Genomic DNA, 17,868 nt, shown 5'->3' on the forward strand with positions numbered 1-17,868 from the left:
TGCTGTTTATGATGGCCTGTGCCGATTAGATCTTTTCAAGCTTTGAGTATCTGAAGTGCCTGGATACTTCTAACCACAAACACTATTTTTTTCCAATGTAGTGATTGAACATTTTTTAGCATAGCAACTGAGAGATGCCAGTCGTCTTGGAGGGAAACGCTATTCTAATCTTTCACCACTGTGGCCATGTTGACCAGGTTCCAAAATGCCATACATCGAATCTGAAACTGTAAGAATGCATGCTTGATTATACAGCTTGTTTAAGATTAGAATTGAGCATACTCTAAGCATGGACAAGTGATAACGCAGAATCCAGTGTAAAGTAACCTGACAGAGGTGGGAGAAGGGTGGACAGAATATGTCTTCACACTACTTTGTTGGCATTGTTCACAAAGAAAGTCTGTCAGCCGATAATGGCACAGCGGCTCTGACCTACTCACAGTTTGAATTGCAAGTGGTTTGTCACAATGCATTTTTAATTCTAGGTGAATGTGAGACCACAGGGCTTGGTTACTTGATTCTGGTTTTAGGGTGTGTTGAATAATTAGGGGCAAATTGAATTAGTTTTATTGTTGGGCTGTCAGTCACCACATGGATTACAGAGAGATGAGATGATATCATGAGACCTGTGAATTTAAACTCAAACGTTTTAGACTAAAACTGTTAGACCACGCATTGCAAAGAACCCATACAACTGTGCAATGTTTTATGTGTGTTTATTTTTAACGCTGCACCGCTTTTCCTGGTGTAGGTTAGATCGAATCTATTTGAGCATTTCTCACAAAATCCTTGAAAACAAAATAACGCGTCCCTCTTATTTGGAATCTAAAGAGGGATCTTCAAAATTTGACAACAGATTTGTTAAAGTCAGCAGCTGAACACTGGGTAAACTGAGATCGTGCCATTATGAAATTTGTTCCCACTGGTCGAGTCGCGGATACATAACTATACACATACTTGGCTCATAGAGAAACGCGGCTGGGCCATATTCTGTAGTTGTTTCTTTACGGTTGCTAGGAGGCAGCAGTAGCACAGATAGTGAACAAGGCGACAGTGAATGAAGCGGGGTCTATGAACGAGACTTGGCTTGGGGAGGGACATATGACAGAGCAAGTGGAGCGGGATCTGGCGCTTTGATCAGGTAATGTAAATTAGCCTTACCTTCAGATAAAACGAAGTAGTTCTCGGCCTCTCGTTAGTGTCCTACAATGCTTGGAGTTATTCGAATCAAGCTCAAGAAAATGTTCTTTCAATCATTTACATATCCGGGACGCAAGGCCTGTTATCGCATGCCAGCATCAGCCCTTGCCGGCAACTTCAGCAAGCTAGCCCGTGTTGGTAAGTTAGCCAACCAATTCCTGCTATTAGGCTTAACATATTATCGCAGACAGTCAGCAGTGGAACAACGTATATAGATCAACAAAAGCATAACAGTGGTTTGCAACCATGCTCTTTTGATACTGGTTAGTACTGACTGTAACAGTGAAAATTCCCCTTGTTAGCCCCTTGAAAACCCTTAGCTGGTTTAGCTATGCAAAACCACATGGTATGTACCACAGTGGCTCACGTCGCTGGAGTTCGTTTCACGTTAGTATATGAGACAGTTCGGCTTTCAGCAGTATTTTTCACCAATACTTAGAATAGGAAGTATATTAAACTGTCATGATAGCTACGTAGCTGTTGTTTAGATTAAGTCGGCTATCAAACTGACACGTTTCATTGACAGACTTAATCATTAGATCAATTTTGCAGTCCTCAGGTTTAGTTACCTAGCTAACACTGAATGCTCACGGGGGGTAGATGTGTTAGCTAGCTAAGGTCTTTACTGAACAAACCTATGATACTTTTAATAACAACATGTCGGTTTTTTGTGAATGTTAACCATTCAGAAATGATTGGTCGAACTGAATTCTCAAAACCCAACCAACTGTCTAATGACTGCAGTGGGTAAAGGTTTGTTGAACAACAAACTTTTTCATCGAAGTGTCTGAGGATAACAGCCAACTTGAAAGCCAAGAATGATTGCTGACGTCTAAGGGTGTCAAATTCAACTGCCTGCTCAGAAATTCCAACCGCTATGGCAACTGAAGTGTGAATTGATCTAGCCTACGTGCCCCCAGCAGGCGAACATATACACATCTTAAACTACTCCAAATAAAGCCACATGGACCAATTTCAGTGTCTGTAATTGCAAACCTCACCATTAGCTTTCATCTAGTTATGTGTATTATGTGTAAGTTGTGCTATGTCTTAATTGTAGGTGTGCCCTGGCACCACGCTTCAAGTCCTTATTAATGTCCACTCCAATATCCAAGCCACAGGAATGTGTAATGGCAATTGATGGCCTCCAATGGAACTGAAGACGTAAAAAGAAGGCCACCTCTGCCAGCCCTCTCACCCAGGGCTGTCTCTGCGGTAGTGCATTCCTTGAACAACTCCGTGTCCTCCAGACAGGCTGCGACACTCCAGCCTAATGTAATAGTGCTGAATGACCAGCATTGCTGCATCTCAGGGATTTCCTCACAACGTGCCTCCTTTCCTGTGCCTGCAGCTAACCCCCCAGCCAAAAGGCCTAGCCGTGCTCTGAGTGCAGGTGCTAATCGCTTTAATGGTTCAAGAGCGTTCGGTTCTGTATCAAAGTGTACTCAGCAGGACAGAGCTCGTCCTGGTAAATGCCATAGCCCCTGTCACTTGGAGCCAATTGTCCACAGTTTCCAACCTCCCTGGCACCTAGGTTCACTCAGGGTAAAGTCAGGGTTGTTGGGAAAAAGGGCTTTCTCTCCCCAGCTCTCAGTGTGTCCGACGTGCCCCTCGCCGCCGAAGGCCTCGTCACAAAGGGCCTCTTTGACGGTCGACAAGACCATGCCTACTAACCAGTCCTCCCCTTGGAGCAGTGGTAAACTGAAAGAGAACACCAATGGAATTGTACAGCCTTCATCCACCAAAGTGCCTTCCCTCTCCAACCAAGAGACGAGAGACCTACTGAGGCCTTCTGCTACTTTGCCTGTTTCTTGTTGCTATGGAAAAGAGAAGAAGGATAAAAAAACAGATGCAACGCTTACAGAATCAACCGTGCCTTTGGAGGGCGGACGCACGAGTGTGCTGCTGAACCATATCTTAGGCACCCAGGAGCCTTCTCAGCCTGAGAGAGTGGTGGGAAAAGACAGTGTTGGAGAGGAGTGTTGTGACATTGCTGCTGAAAAACCTCAAGGGGTTCATAATGGAAACTCTGAGGTAGAGTCCACAGCAACAGTTAGTAAGCTGACCAAGAATGGTGCACAACTGAACAACAAGACTGATAAGGGTCTTAGCGGAACACTTAAAGCTAGTCTGGACCCTCTCTTAATTAATAAGATCACAGAGACTAACACAGTCTCTGTCACCTCTGCACCTTCAGCAAAATCTTTGTCACTCTGCCGTACTAATGGTAATAAAGAGTCCCCCTGCGTTCCCATGGATACCACGATCCCTTTCCGGTGTCCTGCCGTGAACCTTGCTACCTCTCCTCTTAATGGTGTTACCCAGAGTACCGCTCATGCCATTCCAGAGGATGCTAGGCACGAAATGGCCTCTCCTCAATCTCCCTCTGTTTACACCGTAACAAACCAGATATCTGCCATACATCTAACCAAGGAAAGCTGGCGTGAGTTGCCAGTGGACCAGAGTCCATCCCCTATCCCACAAGAGGAAAAGGAGGAGGGTGCTGACCTTCGGAGGTGAGTTTCTGCTTTTCCAAAGCAAAATTATTTAATATAATAGATGATGTATTATCCACAGCCTGCGAATGTGAAATTTATCTCAGTGGCTTCCTCATGACTTACAACAGACACAACACTGTCCTATGTTACAAGTCTACTCTTGACTCTTCTCTGAAAGACAGCAGCGTGTAGTCCTTCCATGTTGTCTGTCAATATTGGATGGTTACATGATTTCTCTTCTTCTTGCCAATTATGAGTTTCCCACATTTAGATTTTGACTCTGAAAGAGTGCTTTTGATGAATGGGGAGAAGTTTGTGTGCTGGGTAACATGTTTGTTGTGACTTGTGCCGTGTCCTTTCAGTCAGGAGAGTGCCACCGCGCCACAGGATGGCGAGGAAGACGATCTTCCCGACGAGCTGGAAAATGACTGCAGCGGCGATAACAATGGTAACTGTTGTTCTCTCCTCATTTGACAGAGACTGGCGCCTCGGTGCTGAATCTCCGGTTCCTGTAGTGATACATTTAAAGCTGTTGTCCAGATATTTTTTGTATACCAGTTGCTTGTGCCTAATGTGTTTTTTTTTTTATTTTTTGGTCTTTGTATTGTTTCCTGCCTCCTCAGATGGGTCTGATTGCTCCTCCGTTATTGACGACGCCTCCATCACATCTGTGTCAGCTCTACCAAAGTAATTTTAATCCTTTCTCTTATTTTGTGCTTTATCCTCCTTTGCTCAAGTGTGAGAGTGTGTTTTGTGTATTACTTGCAGTACTGCATTTGAAAACCTGTCCCACTCCAACACACACACACACACACACACACACAAAACAAGGGCTGAAACTTTAAAGAACCCAGTCCACTCTCCATTTTAGCTGGATGGCTGTGGAACTGTCTCTCAGAAGTTGTCACTTGGTCACCTGACATGACCATGACTGTAGCAGAGCGGAGTTGAAGCTTTGCTTTTTGTTGCTGTTCTGGTGGTTGCTGACTGTGAAAGGCTGTAGAGGCCAATAGAAAGCTCTCCAATTGTGAATCCCTGATAAAAGTGGAACTATCCCTCCATAATGGGAACATGAGTCTTTGGCTTCATTGTGCTGGATCTTTGGGACTATTGTCATTCACATGACGTCCCAGTTCATCTGGGTGTTTGAATGGGGTTTTTTTTGTTTTGCTTTTTTTTTTTTTCCTCCCCAAAGTCAAGGCCCATGTTCAGTATTACCTGAAAATCAATGCGGCTCACTGGGAGAGTAAGCCCCCATTTTAAACCCTAAGGAGAGAAGGAAAGCGTACATACATGACCATCGTGTGAGTTAAATTCTGTTCGCTGATACACTGATTGTGTTGCTTAATCATTTTTCTCAGGCTGTGTGGGGATTGGCAGGTTATGAAATGTGTCTGGCTTTGGTAATAGGTATTGGTCAAAAGTGAACTCAGCTCTTCAGTGTGTTTTGTGCTTGTTTTTGTAAAGTGAAATCCTATTTGTTGATGTTTTGCGACATGTGAAGTGCTTGGTATTATCACAAGAACGCCATTCACGTCATTTTATCTTTGGCTTGTGAATGAAGAATGTGGACACTTTGAGCCTGTAGTAAATGTTAATGTGTTTTCAAAATAGGATGACTCTTAAAACTTGTATTTCTCGTTTAAATGGAAATATAATTGCAGTTAGTCTTGATGATGTATTTGTGTGTGTGTGTGTGTGTGTGTGTGTGTGTGTGTGTGTGTGCGTACGTGTGTGTTTTTAAGTGTTGAGGAGCCCATGTGTCAGGAGGAGGAGGCTTGTGTGGTGAAACCAGCCCTGGTACCAAGCCTTTTCCCACTCATGCAGCCAACACTTTACTTCAGCACTGCCAACGAGAGAGGTACACAAACATCCCTTCTGCCTTCAAATCAGACTTTTCACCTCAGTTTTCAGGGCGTAGTTTTTCCCTTTTTCTTTTTTTTTTCTTTTTTTTTTTTTTTAAAATTCTGAAACACCAAATGGTTTCATTATGTTCATTTATATGGTGCAATTAAACAGGTGATCTAAAGAAACGTTTAAAGAAGTAAAAGTTTGAAAGTTTGTCGTTTGTGCCTACTCTTGAGCCGTGTTAGATTTATTTATTTACTTACTTTAATTTTTATCTGTGGTACAGTTGAGCAGTTGCCCCCGGAGATGGCCGGCATGCTCAAATGGAAGATGAGTACGGTCACACCAAACATTGTCAAACACACCATCGCCAGGTCTCACTTCAAGGCCACCAAGAGTGAGTGTCAAACAGTGTCTTGACTCTACATTAACCTCGTGTGTCTCCTGTGCCGCTGGCCCATTGGCTTATTTGTTATATCTGTCTCTGTTTCAGAAAGCTATGATTGGCTGGGATGTTGGGGACACCATATGAAGTCACCTGGGTTCAAGGCTATTAGAGAATATCAGAAGGTAAAGTTCCTCGTAGCGCTGGAGTTGTCTGCTGTGGGCCTTGGTTTCTCCTATTTATCCGCATGCACTTAACGTGTAGTCAGTGATGTGTTTATAGAAGTCAGTGTTGCTACTTTAGAACAGAATGGGAGTTGTGTGGTGCCGATTTAAAGGTGCTTTGATTAGTTTGATTGACGACGCTGAGAAGTCATGAGAACAGAGAAGAAAACTACAGTTAAAATGACTGTAGACATAAACACTGGCAGTGCGGTTCTAGTAATGTTTAAACATGTTGGGTTATTCTTCCTAACTAAAGTTTGTTTCTTTGGCAGCTGAACCACTTTCCAGGATCTTTCCAGATTGGCCGGAAGGATCGGCTGTGGAGGAATCTGTCTAAGATGCAGGCTCGCTTCGGCAAACGGGAGTTCAATTTTTTCCCACGGACCTTTGTGCTACCACAGGACATCAAGTTACTGAGGAAGGCCTGGGAGGACGGAGGCAACAGACAGAAATGGATCATTAAACCGGTACTGTCTCCTATCCTCAAGACACACCATGCATGTTCTTTTTTTTTTTTCTTTTTTTTTTTTGGGTTCTGCCCTATTTTTTCTTTTTTTTCTTCCCCTCATTGGACTAAAGAAGAGTTTTGGTTTCATTTTAAATTAGCCCGCATCGGCTCGAGGGATTGGAATCCAAGTTATTCACAAATGGAGTCAAATGCCACGCAAGAGACCTCTGCTCGTGCAAAAGTGAGTTACGAACACCGATTCCACTCAGTTGACGCATTCCACTGAGCACCAGTACAGCTGCTCTGAGAGCTCACATAAACACTAGATGTATTGTTACAGCTGAGGCTTACTTTATTGCAGAAGGGTTTTTTTTGTTTTTGTTTTGTTTTTGTTTATTTTACTGGGAGATCTTTTTGCTTTGGTTACGTTTCACAGATACCTACACAAGCCCTACCTCATCAGCGGTAATAAGTTTGACCTGCGCATCTATGTGTATGTGACCTCGTACGACCCTCTCCGCATTTACATCTTCAACGATGGGCTTGTTCGTTTCGCAAGCTGCAAGTGAGTTGTCCAGATATTTCAGGGCCGCACTTGTCAAGACATTCATGCCTCCACAGTCAAAAGTCAATTAAGATATTGACCTAAGATCTGTCTCAATCAAAATGTTAAGAAATAGCATTTAATCATTAAATTCCTGGGTTCATCATACAATATAATATAATAACATTACACATAAAAATAATAACATAATAATAACCGTCAACATGAACGCTCTTTTTTTTTTTCCTCCGTTCGATCCAGATATTCCTCCTCCATGAAAAGCCTCGGCAACAAATTCATGCACCTCACCAACTACAGCGTGAACAAGAAGAACTCAGAGTACCAGAGCAACAGTGACGACAAGGCTTGCCAGGGACACAAGTGGTAAGAGAAAGCAGATGTTTTCACTGGCCGGCGTAAGGTAAGCGGCCGTCGTTTGGCCGACGGAGTGTGACGGAGCGTACTGACAGCGCATTTTATCTCTCTCAGGGCTCTGAGGGCCCTGTGGCAGTACCTGGGATCTAAGGGAATAAACACCACACTGATTTGGGAGAAGATCAAAGACATGGTCATTAAAACCATCATCGCGTGAGTGACTCTCTCTAGGCCTAACGGTGTTTATGTTGTTCGTCTGCTCCGTTGCCTGGGCTCCTGACCCGATACGTGACTGCGTGTGCGCGTCGCTGTGTTTGCAGGTCGGACCCGTACGTGAACACTCTCATGAAGATGCACGTGCGTTCTCCGTACAGCTGTCACGAGCTCTTTGGTTTTGACATTATGCTGGACGAGAAACTAAAGCCCTGGGTGCTAGAGGTCAACATCTCACCAAGGTACGATCGACTCTTCTAAAGAACCCAAAGCCCCTTTTTCTCAGTATCCTAATCTATTTCATAACAGTGAACCTGGCATTTCAAATGTTCAAATATGAATGGACAACAGGCATTCCGGCCTCAAGCTGCCCAGATGTTAATGCTTGGCAAAACATTTAAAGAAATCAGTAATAAGCTCTCCTGAGAAAAGCAAATGTGTTCTTCCTCCAGCAGGACTAACTCTTTTTCTCTGTGTCTTAGCCTGCACTCTAACACGGCTCTGGACGTGAGCATCAAGGGTCAGATGATCCGGGATTTGTTGAATTTGGCTGGGTTTGTGCTGCCCCAAATGGAAGACCTTCTCCCTTCAAGTAGTGCCAGCAGCTCCACCAGCAGGTCAGATCTGGTATTTCACTCTGATACTATTTAACTGTACCGTATTGAATTTTTGAGTTTATTGATGCGTGTATTACAAGTTATTACTGCATGTGTTTGACAGTATGTGTTTACACCAGTGAGCATAAAAGAATTTTATGTTGTTTTCAGTCTCTGTGGAGGAATAAGAGAGAGATCCAAACCTGACCTGTCCACTGATGAGAAGGTCAAGCGTGCCTTCTACCTTAGCCAGCGCTTTGGAGACCAGGTGAGCAAACAATTTTTTTTTTTCTTTTCGTCAAAAACCTTAAGGTTGTGTGCCTTTGGCGATTATACCTAGGGTGTGTGTGTGTGTGTGTGTGTGTGTGTGTGTGTGTGTGTGTACATATATGTGCATGCCTTAAGTATCCTGTTTTACTGTAAGTCTGAGCTGCATCCTTTTTCTATGTCGTGTTGTACTGACAGGTTTGTTGATGTGTGTATTTAGGACTTCTACTCCACAGTGCTGGACGTCCTGACCCCGGACGACGTGCGGGTTTTAGCCGAGAGCGAGGACGAGTTTAGCCGACAGGGCGAGTTTGAGCGGGTTTTCCCCTCTCCCTCCTCCTCACGATATCTGCGCTTCTTTGAGCAACCGCGCTACCTCAACATCCTGCTCGACCAGTGGGAACAGAAGTACTGGCCAAACAGGAGCAAGGGTCAGTGTGTCAGTCAGTGACCGCGTGCGTCACCTGTGTGTGTTTTTGGGCCAGGGTGTATACAGATGTGCGTTCGTGTGTGTGTGTGTGTGTTTAAGTCATCAAAGCCTGCCGCCGTTGAAATTCCTCACTGTTTTGCGCAGGTATAAATCTACTGCGGAGTGTCTGTCAGAAAGGAGTTCACCTGGGGAACCTGCTTGACTCCGCCCATCATGTGAGTGTATGACAGCGAGTGGGTCAGTTGCATCTTACATTACCCTGAAAAGAGAAAGAGCCAGATCTTTGTGTTCTGGCGCTGATCTGATCAACTGATTTTTGAGGTCTTTGTCTATGATAATGGTTTAACCACAAACTAACAGGATGTTTTGAATGTACAAAGAGCTGTAAAATCTTACAAGCTTCCTGTATTTGGAAATGCTGCAGCGTGAATCCCATGTTCTTTTTCTTTTTTCTTTTTTTAATGACTCAGTGGTCTTCCAAGCCCTACACTGGACACAAGAGTGACACCCCCATCGCCCCATCCCCTAAGTCAGAGTTGACAAGATCAAGGTTTGTCCTGTCACACATATTTTAACACCCTCATAACACAGAAAAGTTCTCTTCTGTATGCTGTTTTCTGATGGCCAGAGTCTTTAAATTAACAACAACATGTGCTCTCGAGTGTATATGTGTGTATATGTATATATATTAGGGGTGTAACGGTACACAGAAGTCACGGTTCATGTTCACACCATGGTTTGGATATCTTGGCATGGTACGAGTTCGGTACAATGGGGGAAAAAAGCAACAAAAACCCCCAAATGCAAGTTTCTTTCATTTATTTTGAACAGACAGAAGTGCAAGTTACAGTTTGTCCCACCTAGTGTCGTATACTCCCCCCCCCCCTTTGCCCTTTTCAATTCACTGAGATGAATGTGCTATGGAAACATTATCAAAGTATGAAAACATGCATTCTCCTCCTACAGCCGTGCAATCTGTGTGAAGAAAACAAACCTTTCTACAGCCCCTTCTGAATTCCATGTGTTTGTGATGACACTGTTGCACATGGCCGCCTACAGGAGCGTGTCGCCAATCGTAGGCTATTGACAGCCAGCATTGCCATCTATTATTCGTTAAGAAATGTGGTTTACTTCTTACCACAATGTACTGGTAAACAAGGACATAAGGCCCTTGAAAACTTATGTCGTCACATGTTTGCACCGCAGTCAGATCCCAAACCTTAGAGAGGTGAGAACAAACCAACTATGAGAGAGTGAAATGAGAGACTCGCGCTTGTGAAATCTGGTTCCGCATTACGTTCATCAATCTTCGCACATAGGCTACCGCGTATTCTCCGTACGACTGCATGTACCGAATGGTAACATCCATACCATGATGTTTCAGGACAAATACACATATCGTTACACCCCATATATATATATATATATATATGTGTGTGTGTGTGTGTGTGTGTGTGTGTGTGTATGTGTATGTATATATATATATATATATATCTCAGATGTTTGAATCTCTCTCTCTCTCTTTCAGTGTGATGGTCAGTAGTCAGTATCTGAGGTATCTCCCGGGTGATGATGAGTACTTGTCTGACCATGAGGTTCAGTCTGTCACCTCCAGTCTGCCCGTCATCACGCTCCTGGGATCGGACGACCCCAGTCCCAGCCCTAGCCTCTCCTCCAGTTCCACGCCCAGCCTCGCCAGTGACAGTCTGCAGACTGGAGACCTCCTGTGACCGCTGCCCTCACAGCTGCTACACCGAAAACATCCAGATCTTCCATCTAACGCACAAGGATGCACACTCAGGATTTGGCACAGGGATGTTGTGTGCATTCCCTGCTCAGACAGCTGCACTAACATACACACTTCTTCTTCTGCTCTCTCTTTCTCTCCTCAGAGAGGGTTATATTACCCCTTTGTTATGTGAGTAGTGGGAGGAGTGAGAGAAAAGGAGAAGTGTCATTTAGAAGAGGAGTTTAACAAGTAGAACTGGCCAAACTGATTATTCTTTTTTGAAGCTCAAGAGATCGTTCTAGGGGCTTTCTAAGAACATAGGTTTTGTCCCTGGACCAGACAGGCAGATATATTTAAATGCATATTTATACATTGTATTTATATATGCAAGCCTTTTTGAAACCCAGGACTGAAATTTTGCCTCTTGCATGAAACCTCATCCACAGAGGAACATGAGCCAAACAGATTGCCTTCTGTGGTTTGTTTACATTTCATGTATAACCACTGTGAGTTTGGTATATGCATCTGTTTGGCTAGTCATTTTAGATATGCTATTTTCCTAATATATAAATTGTGTAAAATACATTGAATGACCAGAGCTGTCTTAATTCAGGAGTGAAATTGATCATTAAACGATAATTGCTTTCCTTTTTCAAAGGATGCAACTGCTCGGGTTTAAGGTTTCTTATTAAAATTGTTTTTTGAAATAATTTGTTGATTGCTTGTCTTTTTTTATCACCACTTTTTTGTTTATTTAAAGATGTATGATAAGAAAATAATTCAGCAACCCATTGCTAATCTCTGAAATCCTCATCTTAAGTGCTAGTTACCATTTCAACATCTAGATCTTTTAGTCTTATCTTTTTGGATGTTCATAGCAGGTAGTCACTGAAAACAGATCTTTCAAAAACCAAGTTTACATTGCTTTAATTTGGTAAAGGTGAGTTCCTGTAAAGAAACAAACTTTATTACTAGCAATTGAATAATGCTTGTTTCTGGGGGGGAAAATGTAGGTTATTAGAAATATGCACAAAAACTGCTGTTTTATGTCAGTAGTCCTAGGCAGTGGTGCAATAGGTCTGCGTAACCTACTTGGAAACATCTCAAGGTTTTTTAGACACACTGGCATAAAAGACTCTTTAGTGTTAGGGGTTATTTTGAGGATATAGCAACTGCTGCGGGGTCTGGGAGTGTTCAGTGGCATTTGGTTTGAGTTGTGTAACTGCTGGTATTTCAACAGAGCATCAGCTGTGGAAAATTAGGCTGTGTATTTCATGCCCATGACTGTGAAGTTCACCTCCCCAGACCCCTTAGTATTGTGGTTATGGTTCTGCCGTGTAAGACAACACACCGCATTGTCTTTCTACACATATGTAATTGTTTGGAATGTGTGAAGATGAGGTGCTACCGAAATAGAAGCGGAGTACACCGAGATAGATTTCCGCATCGCCCGGACAGTAAATGCAGTCGTTATAATCCCAGTTTAGTCAGAGGAATTTGACGCATTGTGCAGTCTCTCTGACAGATCTTTTAAGCAAGAAAGAGAGAGACGCTGTGTGCTAATAGAATATGGCTACATAGCCATTAGGTCACAGCAGGTAAAAATAACCCCATCTGTGATGGCACGCTGAGACTCAAACGCTGACTTCTGCAGGAAGTGGCAGAGCAGTACATCTTAAAGAGAAGAGTGCTTAAGGTCCACTGATAGTCAGTCAGTCAACATGCAAAGCATAGCTGGGGCTTCGCTGATCTGAATTCCAAGTGCATAAGTTCACTCACTGACATCATTTTCTTTAAGCTTGTATTTATTTATTTATTTATTTTTGTTTGTTTGTTTTCTTTTCTTTTCTTTTTTTTTACAGGTCCAAAACTGTAAAATTCCAGTTATACTTCTTATGGTGTCATGTCTGTGCTGAATCTGTTTTTATAACTTTTTTTCCATTTCCGCTTTCCAAGAGATGATACAGAGTTTTACACATACAGACTTTCTATTTTTCTCACATATCTTACACCTCAGTTCAAAACAGACATTTCAGCTCCTGTGAACGAACATGAGCCCTGTAGCCTGGTTGCTTTGGTTTGCTTTTTTTTTTTTTTTTTCCTTCTGGATGGGCTGGACTGTTCTGTTGGTGGGTGTGGCTTCAGTGTTGATGTGTACACACTATGCTTAACTGCAACAACATCTGCGGCGTCCCCTCCCCCCCCCCCCCAAAAAAATCGAGGCCTGTGCCCTGCATGCCTGGACCAGCTCGCCCTCCTGATTTAGCTCCCTCGCCTCTGTGGGACCGCGGCTCAGTCGAAACATGCGCTCAGGACGGGACGGGGCAGCCCCGTGAAACTGTCTGGTGTCCTGCAACGCACTTGACTCTCCCTCTGTTCTCTCAACATACACCTGCCATGGAGCCACTCACAGAGGTAGGGGCACATATGGACATGGAGATGTAGGCGTGTTTACAAGCTTACTGTTTATTTGTGGGTACATTTACAGTTGAGTGATTGTAATGTATGACCACTGACAAACACGTATTAAAAGGTTATGGATTGTGCTGAGGAAGTAAAGGCAAATGTAACAAACTCATGTTGTTATTAGCACTAAACAAGTGTACCGTATCGTGGTTGCTTGGATTTGGCAGTTTCTTTTGTCCTCAAATGTTTGTAAGGAACCTTAGAGAAGAACTGACAGGAATTATGAAACAGTGAGGTTTTTGAGGTGGATGAAACAAAGAGTTCATAACTATGGAAATCACAACTGATTTATTACAGTCTGTCAGCTGTTGCTTTCCTGGATAGGAGCAGAGAAAGCTTAAAAGCAGACTCTGAACCTTAGGCTGGTAAATGCTTTCTAGGTTTTTAGTATCCATGGCGACAGTGGATCTATATGAATACATGAACATATACATGAAAAATAAGTACTTTAAATGAAAACAGCCATGGAAACACTGAGAAAGCCGACAACGAATTCATTGTTTCCAGAAACTCAAAATGATTTTATCAGCAAGTTTGACAGTGACTTCCAGCTGTTGGCAAAACAGTGTGGAATACTGGTGAAATTACAATTGTTATATTGTGTAATGTTTCACATAGTTTTGAGATATACTGAAAGTAACTGCCAAAGATATCTGTGTACTGAGACTGTCCGACAGTCTCTGTTAGTGTTTGTGCGAATTTCTCTGACCATTCCGCTGTGACTTTTTGCTTTTAGGAGGATGTGTTTCAGGATGAGGGGCTCACCATGAAGACCATCTGCAGCTCTCATTCTATAGGTGAGTATTCTTGCATGTTTATCACTCTTATTCTATTCAACCACAATGTAAATGCGGCCAGACAGGGAGGCATTTTCGAGATGTTATCAGTGAATGTAACATTCTTTGTTGTTTTTTTATTTTTATTTTTTATTTATTTATTTATTTTGCGCGAGTCATATTGTATATGCAGAACCTGAGCCTAGAGCAGGGTTACACAGGTTTGGTCCTAATGAGTCAAGAGTCTTGCTGCTTTTCACCAATAATTAGCACATATTCACCTGAAAAACAATGAATGGATGTGACCACTCTGGCTACAGACACATTGTGATCGGTGGGTACAGAAAACGGCAAGACATCTGGATTCTGGGGTTTAAGTTGTGCAGCCCAAATCAAAAGTATAGCATAGCAGTGTTTTAGGAGGTGACTGTACACTGACTGTCCTGTAGCAGGGTCCTCTTTCCCCTGTCTGCCCTCCCAGGCTTAGCTTTGGATCCCGATACACACATCTACACCAAGTTTATGATGGAACACTGCTGCTATGATGCCATTCCAACCAGCTCCAAACTGGTCATCTTTGACACAACACTCCAGGTTAGATCAGAAGCCCACATATATATTCACCACTCTGGACATTATTTATGATATAGTACTACATTCTACACACATATACATGCATTTATATTTTGATATGTTGACCATATGAAGGGTGTACATTCAGATCCTATTTGTGGTCCTCCAGGTGAAAAAGGCGTTTTTTGCTTTGGTTGCAAACGGGGTCAGGGCAGCACCTCTATGGGACAGTAAACTGCAGAAGTTTGTAGGTAAGTAAACCTGAGCGTGCTGCACTAATACGTACTGACTAACCTTTAAAGTCCAATGGGTCAACTATGAGCCCGAATCAGATTACTGAAATCCAGTAATGTCAATATAACATTGAGAACCTTGGTTCAACTGTCTGCACCAGCACTCAGGCAAATAAGTCATTATCGCTAAGCTAAAATAAAAAGTAAAAAAAAAAAAGAATAAATATACACAATATTTAAGATATTGAGTGGTCCAAGGTCCATCCATTCCATGGGAACACAGAACAGACATTCCAGAATGTACCGTTAGAGTATATTAAAGTGTTTAGGATAAGTGCCTTTATGGTTGTGGTAAATAAAACATGATAAATGCAGTGTTTATCTGAACTATTAATGAATAACATCACAATCATTTCTAAATTACTGTACTGTAATCTAATTTGACGTGTAACTTTGGGGTTACAAAGGAAACAGGATTTTTTTTTTAGATCGCTGAAGTTTTTGAAATACTGTTCAAGCATGATCCTCACTTCACCCTAATATAGTTATTGTTAATCAATCACCTCCACTTTGTATGGATTGCAGTGTATTCACACATACAGAGCATGTTCCATATGGTATTCAAATCTGAGCTCCTTAGACAGACAGAAGTCCCATCAGTGAATGGATCTCAGCCCAGTTCTTCCCTGACTGGCTGGATTTACACATCCTGCAATATGCCCATCGTTACAGCGGTGCCAGAGTTCTAACTTTAGTTTGGTCTCCCGAGCCACAGTATCAGCTAGGGGACAGGCAGGAGAGTGGGCTAATCTCTCTCTGGATATTAATAACTCTCTCTGCACCAGGGAGTAAACAAATCCCTCCCACACAGGAAACTCATGTATGCGCTACAAGGTGTCTCATACCACTATTCTACATATGTGGCATTGGTGGAGTTGGTTTCATTTGTTCGGCTCCAGTTGGCCGCTGGTGATGATAATGACTTGATACACTCGAGAAGGACTAAGGTGCAATTCACTTTCTGCACTATTAACTCCCCAAAGGATTCTCACCAGAGAATTTTACGGTTTGAGGGTCCTCCTTGAGTAGAACTGGTTTTTGTATTTGACGCTGTGACATTTTGTTGATTGACATCTCTGTCATGTCTCTGAAGGTATGCTCACCATCACAGATTTCATCAACATTCTCCATCGGTACTACAAATCTCCAATGGTGAGTGTAACCTTTTAAACTCGGCAGCTGTGTCATCGGACACTTACCACAGCATTTCTTCTGATAAGCCAGGTCCTGACCAATTATGTGACATTAAACCTTCATTAAAATGGTAGTAGACATGGTGAACTACACAAGAGGCTCTTGAGCTCTTGACTGATGATTGACTCTGACTGATGTGGCATCTTCCTGTGTGTCTCTCAGGTTCAGATCTATGAGTTAGAGGAGCACAAGATAGAGACATGGAGACGTGAGTATATAGTATAGAACCACGATTTGTGTGGTTCATTCAGATCACTCACACAGAATCCAACCATTAAATGTATTTCATGTATCGCTGTGTATTTTTCTCTTTTCTCTGATTCCAGAGGTCTATTTGCAATATTCTATCAACTCCCTGATCAGCATTGCACCTGACTCCAGGTAATTCCTTTTCCGTATCATCGCTCTCTCTCTCTCTCTCTCTCTCTTTCTCTCTGTGTCTCTACCAACACAGAGTGAAAATATTGCCCTGTTTCCCATTCAGCCTCTTTGATGCCATCTATTCTTTACTGAAGAATAAAATTCACCGACTGCCTGTAATTGACCCTGAGTCCGGGAACGTCCTGTATATACTGACGCACAAACGGATCCTCAAGTTTCTGCACATCTTTGTGAGAACCCTCTTAGAGCACTCTCATTGCTTATTGTCAGTGATATTCTGATACCTAAGAATTTGACAGTACTTCTTGTTAAAAAAAAAAAAAAAAACATTTTTAGGGCTCTATGGTGCCAAAGCCGCGGTTCTTACAGAAAAGGATTGAAGAATCAGACATCGGAACCTTCCAGGAGATTGCCACCATTCATGAAACGGCCACAGTTTTCGACGCGCTAACTACATTTGTGGAGAGACGGGTATCTGCGCTTCCCGTTGTCAATGACGAAGGTGTGTTTGTGAAAAATCTCATATCTGATAAGACATCTGCATATTTTAAAAGACTGTCATACAGCATCAAAAGTTAGCCCTGTTGTTGTTCGCCTTTTCGACAGTCCTTTCTTTTTCGTTTTGCTTTGTTCTCTTTACTTTTCTTTTCTGTCTCCAGGCAAGGTGGTGGCGCTGTACTCTAGGTTTGATGTGATTGTAAGTAGATGCCCGCAGCATCTTCATTTCTCTATTGTCCTGATTACGTTTTTATGAACCTAGAGTTGTGCATGTGTTTCCCTGGACTATTTATCCTGAACATTTATCCAGGATCACACCCTGAGGTGAATGTTTGGATCTCTCAGGCACAGACCCTCTATCACCACTGGTCCTTATCCATTCTCTTACCTCATTGTTGATAAAAGACTCACTCTTTATGAGATATGGACTAACTATACCTGTATGGTGTATTATTTTGACTTTAGAACCTGGCTGCTCAGAAAAACTACAACAACTTGCACATGACAATGCGTGAGGCAATTCAGGGACGTGCGTGCTGTGTGGAGGGTGTGTTAAAGTGCTACCCCCACGAAACTCTGGAGACAATCATCGACCGCATTGCTAAAGCAGAGGTAAACAAAACTGTAGCTGAAAGAAAAGACATGGAAAACTACTACATTGTGGTTTAAGGTCACTTAGGCTGACAGATATGCATGAAACGCTGCGTTACATACAAAGTTCTGTATTTATAATCCATGGGCGATCTATATTATGATCTATATTATAATTAATCAACAATCAGCGTTGTCATATCAGAGTGTGCACTCTGGCAGGTTCACCGTCTGGTGCTGGTGGATACGGAAGACGTGGTGAAGGGCATCGTGTCCCTCTCTGACCTCCTCCAGGCACTGGTTTTGACACCAGCAGGTATTGATGCCCTTTTCTCTTAG

At 42.7% G+C, this 17,868-nt stretch overlaps 2 protein-coding genes across 2 annotated transcripts; both read left to right on the forward strand.

Annotated features, from left to right (window-relative positions):
- Positions 1-4,133: 4,133 nt before the first annotated feature.
- Positions 4,134-10,971, forward strand: ttll4 (tubulin tyrosine ligase-like family, member 4). The gene is made up of 17 exons (XM_030786828.1): positions 4,134-4,146; positions 4,322-4,385; positions 5,444-5,559; positions 5,833-5,943; positions 6,040-6,116; positions 6,428-6,622; positions 6,762-6,844; positions 7,040-7,168; positions 7,409-7,531; positions 7,637-7,735; positions 7,843-7,977; positions 8,218-8,352; positions 8,503-8,599; positions 8,819-9,029; positions 9,173-9,243; positions 9,499-9,578; positions 10,557-10,971. Exons 3-17 carry the CDS (start codon positions 5,457-5,459, stop codon positions 10,756-10,758), a joined length of 1,851 nt encoding a protein of 616 aa, XP_030642688.1. The 5' UTR covers positions 4,134-4,146; positions 4,322-4,385; positions 5,444-5,456; the 3' UTR covers positions 10,759-10,971.
- A 3,006-nt stretch (positions 10,972-13,977) lies between these two features.
- Positions 13,978-17,868, forward strand: prkag3b (protein kinase, AMP-activated, gamma 3b non-catalytic subunit). The gene is made up of 11 exons (XM_030786129.1): positions 13,978-13,999; positions 14,478-14,593; positions 14,742-14,823; positions 15,959-16,017; positions 16,222-16,267; positions 16,386-16,440; positions 16,544-16,670; positions 16,777-16,942; positions 17,100-17,137; positions 17,404-17,550; positions 17,752-17,868. Exons 1-11 carry the CDS (start codon positions 13,990-13,992, stop codon positions 17,866-17,868), a joined length of 963 nt encoding a protein of 320 aa, XP_030641989.1. The 5' UTR covers positions 13,978-13,989.

This window comes from Chanos chanos, chromosome 10 (genome assembly GCF_902362185.1).
Source record: "Chanos chanos chromosome 10, fChaCha1.1, whole genome shotgun sequence".
Lineage (NCBI taxonomy): Eukaryota > Metazoa > Chordata > Actinopteri > Gonorynchiformes > Chanidae > Chanos > Chanos chanos.

Coding starts and splice junctions, on each gene's coding strand:
- prkag3b (XM_030786129.1), top strand. Junction 16,441..16,543: donor AGCATTGCACCTGACTCCAG/GTAATTCCTTTT, acceptor TTTCCCATTCAG/CCTCTTTGATGCCATCTATT. Junction 17,138..17,403: donor ACTCTAGGTTTGATGTGATT/GTAAGTAGATGC, acceptor TTTTGACTTTAG/AACCTGGCTGCTCAGAAAAA.
- ttll4 (XM_030786828.1), top strand. CDS start 5,457: ATGTGTCAGGAGGAGGAGGCTTGTGTGGTGAAACCAGCCCTGGTACCA. Junction 6,623..6,761: donor AGAAATGGATCATTAAACCG/GTACTGTCTCCT, acceptor ATTTTAAATTAG/CCCGCATCGGCTCGAGGGAT. Junction 9,030..9,172: donor CTGGCCAAACAGGAGCAAGG/GTCAGTGTGTCA, acceptor TGTTTTGCGCAG/GTATAAATCTACTGCGGAGT.